General features: G+C 44.1%; 1 protein-coding gene across 4 annotated transcripts in view; it reads left to right on the top strand.

The window, feature by feature from the left end:
- Positions 1-5,475: 5,475 nt before the first annotated feature.
- Positions 5,476-12,594, top strand: part of ADAM19 (ADAM metallopeptidase domain 19) — a 90,927-nt gene continuing 83,808 nt past the window's right edge. For 2 of the 4 annotated variants that reach the window (XM_033853513.2, XM_033853511.2), the window contains exons 1-2: positions 5,477-5,675; positions 8,317-8,402. In XM_033853513.2, the coding sequence (XP_033709404.1) occupies positions 5,609-5,675; positions 8,317-8,402 (153 nt within the window). In that variant the 5' untranslated portion in view covers positions 5,477-5,608. Of the gene's footprint in view, positions 5,676-8,316; positions 8,403-12,594 lie in introns of all 4 variants that reach the window. The other 2 variants (XM_073802754.1, XM_019924825.3) reach the window with 2 other exon arrangements.

The following is a 12,594-nucleotide window of genomic DNA, read 5'->3' as shown; positions in this document are numbered from 1 at the left end:
TCCTCGTCGCGGTGCCTGGGCCTCTCATTGCCGTGGTCTCTCCTGCAGCGGATCACAGGCTCTAGGTGCATGGGCTTCAATAGTTGCGGATCACGGGCTCCAGAGTGCAGGCGTAGTAGTTGTGGCGCACGGGCTTAGGTGCTCCACTGCATGTGGGATCCCCCTGGACCAGGGCCTGAACCCACGTCCCCTACACTGGCAGGCAGATTCCCAACCACTGCGCCACCAGGGAAGCCCTGCAGATTATTTTTTTAGGCTAGTTTTCCAGAAATGTAATTAGTAGATTAAATGTCATGAATATTTTAAAGATTATGTAGAGATGTAGTATTCTTTATAAATAACAAATACATTCTTTACAAATAAATGGGAAGTCTTTTGGGGGTCAAAAGTTGTGTATATGTTTCTGTGTATAAGTGTGGAAGGGCATAGATGAGAGACAGAATTGGGAATCATTTTTTGGTCAGTGCGGAAACCACTGGACTTTTTCTCTTGTGAGCTACTTCCCAATTTTCAGGGGCACATGCTGATTAAATATTGTTCAGCTGAGTGCCAGCAATTGGGAGCAAATTTCAGATATGGAGCTTGGATGCCTTTTGCAAGTAGATTGTCCATAGAATGAGTTAGACTTGATACTTCAATATTTTTTAACTGGCACAGCACTTTCACCACCATTATCTCAACAGCTTCTCACAGCTCCTGAGTGAGATGGATTGGGGTAGTCATTACCATTCCCAGGCCATTGGGTCAGAAACTCAGGCCTAGAAAAGAGAAGTGACTTACCCAAAGTCACAGAGCTGGTTGGAGAGAGCTGGGACTAGAATTCTAGTCTCATGGCTCTAGGGCTAGAGCCCCTGTTCTGTACTAAATTATGTCTTCCCTCCCACCCCAATTCATCTGCTGAAGCCCTAATCCCCAATGTGACTGTATTTGAAGATAGGGCCTATAAAGAGGTAATAAAGGTTAAATGAGGTTATAAGGGTGGAGCCCTGATCTGATAGGATTAGGGTCCTTAAAAGAAGAGGAAGACCAGGGTTTTCTCTCTCTGCATGCTCACACAGAGAAGAGGCCATGTGAGGACACAGCAAAAAGGCAGCTGTTTAGGAGCCAGGAAAAGAAGCCTTACCAGAAAACAACCCTGTCAACACCTTGATCTTGGACTTCCATCCTCCAGAGCTGAGGAAATACATTTCTGTTGTGTAAACCACCCAGTCTATGGTGTTCAGTTATGCAAAGCCCTAGAAGACTAATACAGATTTTGGTACCAAGAGGTGGGGTCCTGCTATAACAAATGCCTAAAAATGTAGAAGTGGCTTGGGGACTGGGTAATAGGTAGAAGCTGGATAAGCTTTTTTTTTTTTTTTAACATCTTTATTGGAATATAATTGCTTTACAATGGTGTGTTAGTTTCTGCTTTATAACAAAGTGAATCAGCTATACATACACATATATCCCCATATCCCCACCCTCTTGTGTCTCCCTCCCACCCTCCCTGTCCCACCCCTCTAGGTGGACACAAAGCATGGAGCTGATCTCCTTGTGCTATGTGGCTGCTTCCCATTAGCTATCTGTTTTACATTTGATAGTGTATATATGTCCATGCCACTCTCTCACTTCATCCCAGCTTACCCTTCCCCTTCCCCGTGTCCTCAAGTCCATTCTCTATGTCTGCATCTTTATTCCTGTCCTGCCCGTAGGTTCTTCAGAACCATTTTTATTTTTAGATTCCATATATATGTGTTAGCATACGGTATTTGTTTTTCTCTTTCTGACTTATTTCACTCTGTATGACAGACTCTAGGTCCATCCACCTCACTACAAATAACTCAATTTCTTTTCTTTTTATGGCTGAGTAATATTCCATTGTATATATGTGCCACATCTTCTTTATCCATTCATCTGTAGATGGACACTTAGGTTGCTTCCATGTCCTGGCTATTGTAAATAGTGAAGCTGGATAAGCTTTGAGGTCCATGCTACAAACAACCTAGATTGCCTTGAAGAGACTATTGGTAGAAATATGATGTTGAAGGCAATTCTGGTGAGGGTTCAGGAAAAAAGAGAAGCACTCTAAAGAAAGCGGCTATCATTTTTGAGAAGACACATATTGTGAAGGCAATGTTGGTAGAGCTGTGAATATTAAAGGTGATTTTGGTGAGGTCTCAGATGAAAAGGTAGAACATGTTACTGGAAACTAGAAGAAAGGTGATCCTTGTTATAAATTGACAAAGAATCTGGTTGAATTGTGTCCTAGTGTTTTGTGGAAAGTAGAAATTCCAAGTTTCGAACTTGGATATTTGGATGGGGAGATTCCTGAGCAAAATGTTAAAGGTGTGACCTGGTTTCTCCTTGTTGCTTATAGTAAAATACAAAAGGAGAGAGATAAATTGAAGGAATTCTAAGCGAAAAGGAACAAGAGCTTGAAGATTTGGAAACTTCTCAGCCCATCTACATTGCAAAAAATGAAAGCACATGTTCTAGAGAAGATGCTGAGGGTGTGGCTGGACAATCACCTGATAATGAGATGACTCAATTAATCAATTAATCGTTAATCAGCCATCTCTGCAGCTGCCAGAGATAGAGATGGGATTATGCTAGCAGAGACACTGCCAGTTCCGACGAAGGAGAACAGAGATAAGACAAAATAAAGGAAGGCTTTTGAACTGGGATTCTATAGGACAGGACAATAGAGCTATTTGGCTGTGAATGTGCTTTATCCTTTAAGAAAAGGGAAGAACGACCCTGAAGGTGATTCAGAGATCAGCAGGGCTGCCATTCCCACTGTATGCGTAGAGCATACAGGCCCAGAGGGCAAGGCTATTTCTTTCTTGGTTTCAGAGGGTAGGACCCCCTCTTGGTTTCAGGGAGCCAGGCTTCCCCTGCCCAGTGCCTCAGGAGCAGGACTGAAGCAAGAAGCCACAGGGTGGGGCTGCTGCCCAAAGCAGAGGGGGCAGTGCCACTGCCTAGGGATGTGGGGATGACACTACTGCCCCAGTGGGCTGGGAAGGCAGAACATCCAGCCAGAGGATTATTCTAGAGCTTGAAGATCTAATGGAATTTGGACTAGGTTTTGGACTTGCATGGGAAGTCACCCCTTTCTTCTTCCGGATTTCTCTCTTTTGGAATGAGAATGTCCCCCTAAACCTATATTTTGGAAGCATACAACTTGTCTGGTTTCACAGGTTCACAGATGGAGAGGAATTTTGTCTTAGAATGAATCATACCTTGAATCTCACCCATATCTGATTTAGATGAGACCCTGGGCTTGGAATTGATGCTGGCATGGGTTAAGTCTTCGGGGGCTGTTGGGATGGGGTAATTGCACGCATCAGCTAAAACTTGGCACTTGCCATCTGCCTCTACAAGAAGGAAGTAAGTCACTAGCCACTGCAGTCGCTGACTTTCAACACCTCCTGAATGGAGTTCAGGGTGGAGATCAGGAATGAGGCACTCCGTGCTCTGGGAAAAACTGGCAGAACAGGCCTTTAGATAGTTATATATCTTCAGGAGAAGATTTTATGAGCCCAAATTCTTGCATCTTCTCACGTCTAGAAAAGCACTAAAGTCGTTAACAGTGACATCTGCTCCTCCTGACTAGCAAGCCTCTGCCAAAATGTGTGCTTGATGTATGTAACCCCTTCACTAAAGTCATATATAATTCTGACCTTCCCCCTTACTTCTTTGGAGCAGTTCCTCAGAACTACCTGAGATGCTGTCTCCCAGTCTATAGTCCTCATCTTGCCCGAAATAAACTTAACTCACAACTCTCGCATTGTGCATTTTTTTCAGTTGACACATGTGAGAAGGACATGAACTTTGGGGACCACAGGATAGAATGTTATGGACCGAACTGTGTCCCCACATTCATATGTTGAACCCCCAACCCCCAGTGACTGTATTTGGAGATCGAGCCTATAAAGAGGTAATAAAAATTAAATGAGATCATAAGAGTGGGGCTCTGTCTGATGGAATTAGTGTCCTTAAGAAGAGGAAGACAGCAGAGCTTGCTTTCTTCACACAAGCAGAGAAGAGGCCATGTGAGGCCACAGCAAGAATGCCTTCTACAAGCCAGGAAGAGAGGCCTTGTATGAAACCAACCAAGCCAACACCTTAATCTCAGAACTGTGAAAAAATAACTTTCTGTTGTTTAAGCCATCCAGTCTGTTTTTTGTTATGACAGCTTGAACAGAATAATACAGCCTCTAAATACATCAATGGCAAGAGCAGTGTCTTTTATGTATGTCCAGTGGTTTCAACAGACATACCTACTAATCTGCAGGAGTGCCTTTTCCTCCCCCCAAACACAGCATCTTGTTTAACTGTACCAACCTGGGTTTGAAGAAGGAGACTCAGTGAAAGGAATAGATGACAAGAGGTCTGAGGCTTTAGAAACAGGCTTTGCCAAAACTTGCTAAGGGATCTTAGGCAAGGCAGTTTTTTCTGATTATCAGTTTACCCATCTGTAAAATAAGGTGTGCTGTAAGAGGCTCTGGAGTTATTCAGATGTGGACTTGAATCCAGACTCTGACTTTAGCTGTGTGACCTTGGGCAAATTACTTAGCCTCTCAGGTTTGGTTTTCTATCTCTAAACCAGGAAACTCTTAGTACTTACCCCAGGGGATCATTGGGCTAATGAAAAGAGATGATGTATAGAGAGTCCCCAGCACATATTAAAGGACAATAAAAGGTAGTTCTTTTCCTAGATTGATTAATTAAATAAGTTGACATGTAAAGTGCTGAAGACAGTGTCTGGCACTTAGGAAGCGCTCTATCAGTCTTAGTTATTATTTTCTTTTTCTAGCAAACAGTAAACCCTCAGTAAGTGACAGTCATTATTATTATTTTCAAGTCTCATCTCCCTCCGTTCCCTCCAAAGCCCTAAATCCTAACCATCCCAAATTCCAGTTTTTCCCCAGTACAGCCCATGGACTTTCCCGCCCTAGTCTGTTTGTCTCGCGTTTTCTGCCTGGTGCTCCATTTCGCCTCCTCCTGAACTCAGACGTCTTCTCCTCTGGGAATCCTCTCTTCACCACCCCGTTCCTCCCAGTCAGAAGGAAAGGATCCCTGATTTGTGTCCTGCTAAGAAAACAATTCCATATAGCACTTAGTTCTCTGTGCCAGGTTAACTCTTTCAGAACCTGCGTCCAAGCGTGGCGGCCTCTAGAGGACGGTGCTGGGTGAGTAGCCTCTGAGTGTCACCCAAGGCGTCTAGCCCAGTGCGGGACAGAGGAAATGGGCCGCTGTCCCCAGAGGGGTCCAGCTTAATTCCTACAAACCCAAGCCCCCGACCCTCCTCAGGCCACGCCCACAGTGAATCCCTACCCTTCCTCCGGCTCGGACTCGCCCTCCCCTGATCGCCAGCACCTGAGCACCGCCGAACACCGCCCCCCGCCCCCACCTCGCCTGGCTCCCAGGGGTCGCGCTGGTTCCGCCCCTGGCTCCTCCCGCCCCTCCTCCGCGGAGCCGGGGGCGGAGCGTCCCGGCCAATGGCTGGGAGCAGGGCTGGGAGCTGCGGGGCGACTGTGGGTTCCAGAAGCGCCGCGGCCTGGTTAGGGTGCTGGCATGGCCGCGTGCTGGTGAACGCAGAGTGCGCGAGGGGCCAGCTGCCACCATGCCCCGGGGCGTGGGCGCTGCCCAGCTCTGCCTGCTGGCGCTCGCCCTGCCGGGGTGGACCAGAAGTAAGTAGCGGGGCGGGGGACGGGGGGCTTTGGAGGTGGGTGGGTTGGGGGAGCTGGGCAGCTGGGAGTCGCCCCCCGCAACTCCTCGGGGCAGCGCCCCCGCCGGCCCCCAGGCCGGGAGCCCCGGCTTTGTTCCCACGTTGTGCGCCAGGGGAGGTGGTGGAGATGCGGGAGACCCGGAGCAGGCAGAAAACAGTCGGTCCCTCCCTGGCTTGCCTCCCTCTCTCTCCTTTTCCTCGGTTTTTCTGCTTTTGGCTTTTCTTTCCGCTGCTTTCCTAGTCTCTCCTCTTTTCTCCAGTCTTTGTGTGTGTGCCTATAAATATATTTTGGTAAAATTGGAGCCATACCATAGGTACTGTTTTGTGTCTTGCATAAGCCACTTCACATTATGAGCATTTGCCACATCGTTACATTCTCCAAAAACATGGTTTCAATGACTATAAATTCCTTCAAGAAATCGCAGAAGTATAATTTTCAAAAAGTTAAAAACATGACTCTTATACAAATATAGGATGAAAGGTTGGCAAAGATTGATTTGATTCATTAATGAGGCAGTGAATAGAATGGTAAAGCTAGTTCAAAGCATTAGAGGAACAGGAGTGATACAAGCATTGGAGAAAGAATGTTGAAATCCTGTGCTGGGACAGATACACAAGTGGTCAGTGCTCCATGGGGCCAAACACCCATAATTCTTAGTTATCTTTCTACTATACTGAAGTCATTTGCATCTCTACCAGACTGAAAGCTACAGTTAACAGATAATTTCACAGAGTATAGCCTTTAATGAATAGGAAACAAAAAAGTCAAACAAAGGTACATTCCTCTAGATAATTCACTAATATGTGGGAAGGCCCATTAAACAATGCTCCAAATGTGACATTGAAAGGACATCCTGCTTGCTCTTTTTGCCTTATTTCCAAGGTTTGAATAGTTTTTCTTAAGATGTACTGTGTTCCTGTTATTGAGCCCAGCTTTCAATAATTTTTGCAATCATAAAGATCATTTCATTCCTTTGAATGTTCCATTGAATAGCATAATTCCTTTTTGTTGCAGAGAATCTAGATTGATCAGAGCCACTAGATCAGAAACTATGCCTGATTCCCCAGTGAATATCAAGCACCTAGCATAGTATTCGGCATACAGTTAAGCGCTCAGAAAATATGTAATGAGTAAATGAATGAATTGCTTCTCATTTTTACTAATATGATGAAACTAATTCTACTCTAATGAGGTTATTTTTTAGGTTCTATTTTGATTGAGAACACATCATATCAGTAATCTCAAAGGAAAGTTAATCACTCATAATTGGGCCAGTCTAACAGAACAACTATGGCCATCTTCTGTGTCACTCATTGTATGCTATGTGATTGATGTGGTTGGTTTAGAAAGAATAAATTTTGGAGTCCTCACTTCAACCCCAGGAGTCCTGTGGATTTGGCCTATTCTTACGGAGACTAATTTGCCTAGGTCTTGAGCAATTACCACTTTATTAAGATAGCCTGCGACCAATGTTTGAGGTCTGCCCTGCCTGGAACAAGTCTCCTCAAACAGATTTCAATTCACCTTTCTTGAGAAATAGGAATCCTCCTACCTAGCTCCCAGGGTTGTCTTGAGTACAGAGAACTGGGTGGTGAGAATCATTTGGAAAGTAGAAAGTGATATGAAAAAGCAAACTTGCCCTTAGGAAGCTCAGGTTAACGTGATGATGCTTTGCGGATTGGGAAGCACTTTCACAGTAACTCTCCCCAGTAATGCTGTGAGATGGGCAGGTGGGTATCATTGTCTTCATTTTACAGATGAGAAAACTGAAACTCAATGGAAATAATACCCAGGGGCTTGCCCTTCAGATATACCCAGAATCCAAACACTTCATTCCTCTTTACTGATGTCATTCTAGTCTGAGCCACCAGCAACTCTCACTAGGGCTCCTGCAAGTCTCCAGCCTTGCCTTCCTGCTTCTACTTGCACTCCTGCCTCCCTCCCCCACCTCCACCCTCTCCATCTCCACCCAGCGGCAGAAAGATCTTTTAAAAACCAAATACAGATCATATTGCTCTGTGTCTAAACCCTCCAGTGCCTTCCAAGTCTATTTATAATAAAATCCAGACACTTTCCATGCCCTCTGTGATATCAGACCCATGGCTGTCTTGCTGACCATATCTACCAATTTCCCCTCTCGTTTGCTACGTTCTAGCTACCTCTAACTTCTGCTTGTTCCTTAAACAGGCCAAGGCCATTTCTGCTCTTGCTGACCTGTCTCCCTGGGACACCCGTCCCCTAGATCTTTGCAACTTTCTGGTCCCTCAGGTCTCAATTAAATGCCATCCCTGCTGATCATCCTCTCTAAAATAGGTACCTCCTCTTCAGGGTCTCTTTATTTCATGACCCTCTGGTACCATTGGAGAATATTTGTGTTGTCTGCTTCCCATCTCTAGAAGATAAACTTTGTGAAGTATACACAGACCAACCACTATATTATCAGCACCTAGCAGAGTGCCTGACCCATAGTGAGTGCCAAGAGCCTGGAATCCATCAGGTCTCCTGACAACCCAATATGGGTCTTTCCGGTTGGCAGTGCATGCCTGGCTTAGCTAGGGTGCAGAGGTCTGGGATTCCAATGGTGTGCTTCCTGTGTTGGCAGGAGGAAGTGGGGAAGGCAGCCCCCAGCCACAGCATGAACTAATAATACCTCAGTGGAAGACTGCAGAAAGCCCCTTGAGGGAAAAGGTAAGACAAAGAATCTCATCTTCACAGGCAGAAGCTGACAACTCCATTTTGTGAGGCTTGAGGTCACCTACTCAACTTTCCTGGAAGCCCAGTTATCACCACTAGTTCCGTTTCTGGCCCACTCTTTCTGCTCTGTGTTCCAGTTTTGGAAATCCCAGATGGGGCTTTCCTTCGTTGTGTGACAACCTACTAGAAACACTTCTAAATGCAAGTAGTTGAGGAAATGAAAATCCACGTTAATGCTGACATAAGCTAAGTGCAAATATGTGTCACAAAAATCACCGACTCTCAGCTGGGATTGATTAAATTTTGTCATTAGTTTTTGCTCTGCATAATATGTGTTTCACTTCATTTATTTATTTATTTATTGGCCACACTGTGAGGCATGCGGGATCTTAGTTCCCTGACCAGGGATCGAACCCGTGCCCCCTGCATTGGGAGTGCGGAGTCTTCACCACTGGACCGCCAGGGAAGTCCCTGCTTCACTTTATTGATGAGATAATATACTTGGAGAGAAAAATGATAACCCAAACTATTTTTAAAATAAGACGCAGGGTAGAGACCTTGTACTGAGGAATCTGTCTTCAAATCCAATAATCTTAAAATTCAGTAGGCTCCTTGGGCCATGACACCAGCAGAATGCACAGGCTTTATAAAGCGGATTGGGAATAAGACAGAAAACATTATCCTGTTCTTGCAGGAAGGATCTGTGCATCTAGGATAGTCTTTGGTTCTGGTTCTTATAGCTCAAGTGAGATAAGAAAGAACTGGAAAGGAAGATGTGATTGCTGCAAGTCAATAACCAGCTACTGGACCTTTCACTTTCTGAACTCAGTTTCCTCATTTATAAAATAGGGCTTAGATGGGATAAGAAGGAAGAGGGCTGGAGAGGAGGGGTAGTTAACAAGAGCCCTTTGGGTTCAAATGGTCAGTGATTTATTGGGCAACATATAAGAGCCAGATTACGGTAGCAGAGAGAGGAGAGAGCTGTGTCAGGAAAGATTTCAGACTTGTGGTCCTTGAGTCTGGAAAGGTAAATGGAGAGTAGAAATGCCCAGAATACATGAAGTTATGCCTAGAGTAATACAGACATGTCCAAAAATGCTCCAGTTTGGATTTAATAAGGGAATTTACAGCAAAAATACTAGGACAAATGAAAGCAAATAATGTTTTATCCTAAAGACAATAAATGTATGGTGTTCATTTCATCAAAAAGTAGGAGAGACTGAAAATAGCTTCAGGAAAAGTCTAGACAAATTAATGGATGGCCGTCCTAGAGAAGGTTATTTTTAAAAATTAAGATCTTGGATATTCCAACCTATCCATTATTGTCCGAGGAATGGATCTGATACTTTTATAGACGCCCCTCTGTTCCCTCCAGATGTGGGATGCTGGGCATCCTCAGGAAGGGCCTGAGAAACAAAGTGGAGCTCAGATCCTGTCTTTGTTCCCAGCCATTGTCTGCCCAGAATCTGGGTCATTGTATTTTGTAGGAATAGTTAGCACCGTGCCTGGCACCATAAATATTTGTTGAAGAACAAATGAATGAATGTCAAGAGAGGGAGAGGTAGGTCTCACTCAGGCATCTTATTCTCATTTTGTAATTACTTCATTCATCAAACGTTAGTTGAACACTATATGCTAAATATTGTACTATGTCTTAAGAGGGGTACAGATATATAGGACAGATTTCCAATACCCTGTGGAGCTGAAGATCTGTTTAATCTAGCTCAAAAGAGAAAGGCATTTAACCCTGCCCTGGGGAAGTATAAGCAGTGGGTCAGCTCCTACACTTCCTAGGAGAGGTGATGTTGCCCCTTCCTAGCACAGAGTAGAGTTGCAAGACAAAAACTGAGTGAATCTGGACAGGGAAGCTACATAAATCCTTACAGTGCTATTTCATTGTTTTGCTTGAAATGTCCCCTGGAAACATCATATCTTAAATATCAGTGTCTGAGCATCTTCCAGACTAGAGAAATATTTTTGGATTACCCACTTAAAAATAAATGTTCATACTCATGTTGCAGCTTGTGTCTCTTTGGGGGAGAAGTGAAAGTGCTTTGATCTGTGTCAACTTTCATTTTTTTGTGTGGACTCTTGGCCACCTACCTCTTGGATAAGGGATTGATACAGCTCTGTTGCTGTGCGCTTTTCCTCAAATGCCCACTTGGGACTGTGTCTCTGATGCTTAATGTGATTGGGCAGGGCCCTTGCTCCAGACCCCCCAGAGTGAAGTGGCAAAGGACCAGCGACCAGAAATAGGTATTGGTGGAGCTGAATCAGAAATAGGCATCAGAAACAGAGAAGTGAATTTCTTAGTGAAAGTTATTGGGTAAACATCCCCCTAGCTTCCTCTCCCCATGTTTTTGAAATGTCCCTTGTTAAGAGAAGTGAGTAGGATAAATTAGCAAAAAACAGCAAAGGACAGAGTTGCATAAGCATTCTAGATCACAATGTTCAGATCTCATCAGAGCCCTCAGTGGCACAAAAGTTTCAGGGATGCCCAGGACCCTAATGGGAAGTGGAGTTTGAAGTTGATAAGGAGAGAAACGTGCTTGGAAGAGGCAGGCGCCAACCAGAAGTGGCAAAGCAGGTGACCCACTTTCTCATACATGCCAGAACTAAGCTTTGAGGTCAACCTTAAAAGGGGTAGAAGCTTGGGCTTCCCTGCTGGGCAGTAGTTAAGAATCTGCCTTCCAGTGCAGCGGACACAGGTTCGAGCCCTGGTCCAGGAAGGTTCCACATGCTGTGGAGCAACTAAGCCTGTGCGCCACAACTACCAAGCCTACGCTCCAGAGCCCGCGAGCCACAACTACTGAGCCCTCACGCCACAGCTACTGAAGCCCGCGTGCCTAGAGCTCCACAACAAGAGAAGCCATTGCAGTGAGAAGCTCGTGCACTGCAACGAAGAGTAGCCCCCACTCACTGCAACTAGAGAAAGCCCATGTGCAGCAGTGAAGACCCAACGCAGTCCAAAAAAAAAAAAAAATATATATATATATATATAAAGCCATTATAAAGACATGGAAAAATGCACAAAATAGAATTAACTCATGTTCTCACTGCTGAGAAGTAACTATGGTAACCTTTTGGTTTATTTCTCTCTACTTTAGTCCCTTTACAAAAGTGTGAATGAATAAAACATACAATGTTATGTTTTAAACCTTTGTGCTTAATCATTATCATATGTACTTTCTTGATAATTTAAAAATCATTGAAAGTCATCATTTTTAGTGACTGTGTAATGTTTTGTCATGTGAATGAATTATCAGTTATTTAACCATTCTCCTATTTTTGGACATTTAGGTTCTATTTCATTAGTCATTATTGTAAGTAATGAGCATCCTTGTGTGTAAAGCATTGCCTGTGGTTCCATTTGTTCCCTTCAGATAGAATCTTCTATTTCTGAGTTAGAGGGCCTAAACATTTTTAAACTCTTGGACCATACCGACAGATTATTTTCCGGTGAGCCAGTATTGATTGAAATTCTCACTGGTAGGGTGTGAGAGTGCCCATTCTATAGTATACTCCACTGCATTGTGATTTATGGTTTAAAAAAAATCTTTGTTGCTTTGGTTTTTTAAAAGATATCTTAAAAAAATCTTTTTGGTGAGGGAAAGTTACCAGTGATGCTGAACATGTTTTTTATGCTTATTGGCCATTTGTATGATACTTTAAATGGTCTATTCTGGGTGTGTAGCTACTTCGGCCCTCAGCAAATTTTCTCCTGTGTGTAAAATGTATCTTTCAGACCTTTAAAACCTTAGTAGGAGGTTCTTCTAGTTGTCTCCTCTGAGATGATTGAGGGGTATCCAAACTGAGAGCCAATATAAAATAAAATACGAGACCATGATGAAGAGGCTTTCCCTGGTACTTTAGATAACAGCCAACATGTAACGGGCTTCCTGTATGCCAAGCACTGTAATAAATTCTTTACATTTACCATGTCACTTAGTCTTTACAAGATCCCCATAAAGTTGACTCTTACTCCTCTGTTTTATAAATGAGGAAACTGAGTTGTAGGGAGGTTCGGTAATGTGCCCAATTCACAACTATAGTGTCAGAGCCAGCACTTGAAGCCAGATCTAACTCCACTCAGAATTTGTCTTCCAAGATCGTGTTTTTCAGGGTTTGCCTTTACCAGGCCTGCATGCAGGCGCTTACAACCACATTTCGGCTTGGAGTTTCTCTC

Source organism: Tursiops truncatus, chromosome 3 (genome assembly GCF_011762595.2).
Source record: "Tursiops truncatus isolate mTurTru1 chromosome 3, mTurTru1.mat.Y, whole genome shotgun sequence".
Lineage (NCBI taxonomy): Eukaryota > Metazoa > Chordata > Mammalia > Artiodactyla > Delphinidae > Tursiops > Tursiops truncatus.
This window is presented reverse-complemented; position numbering and strand designations above follow the sequence as displayed.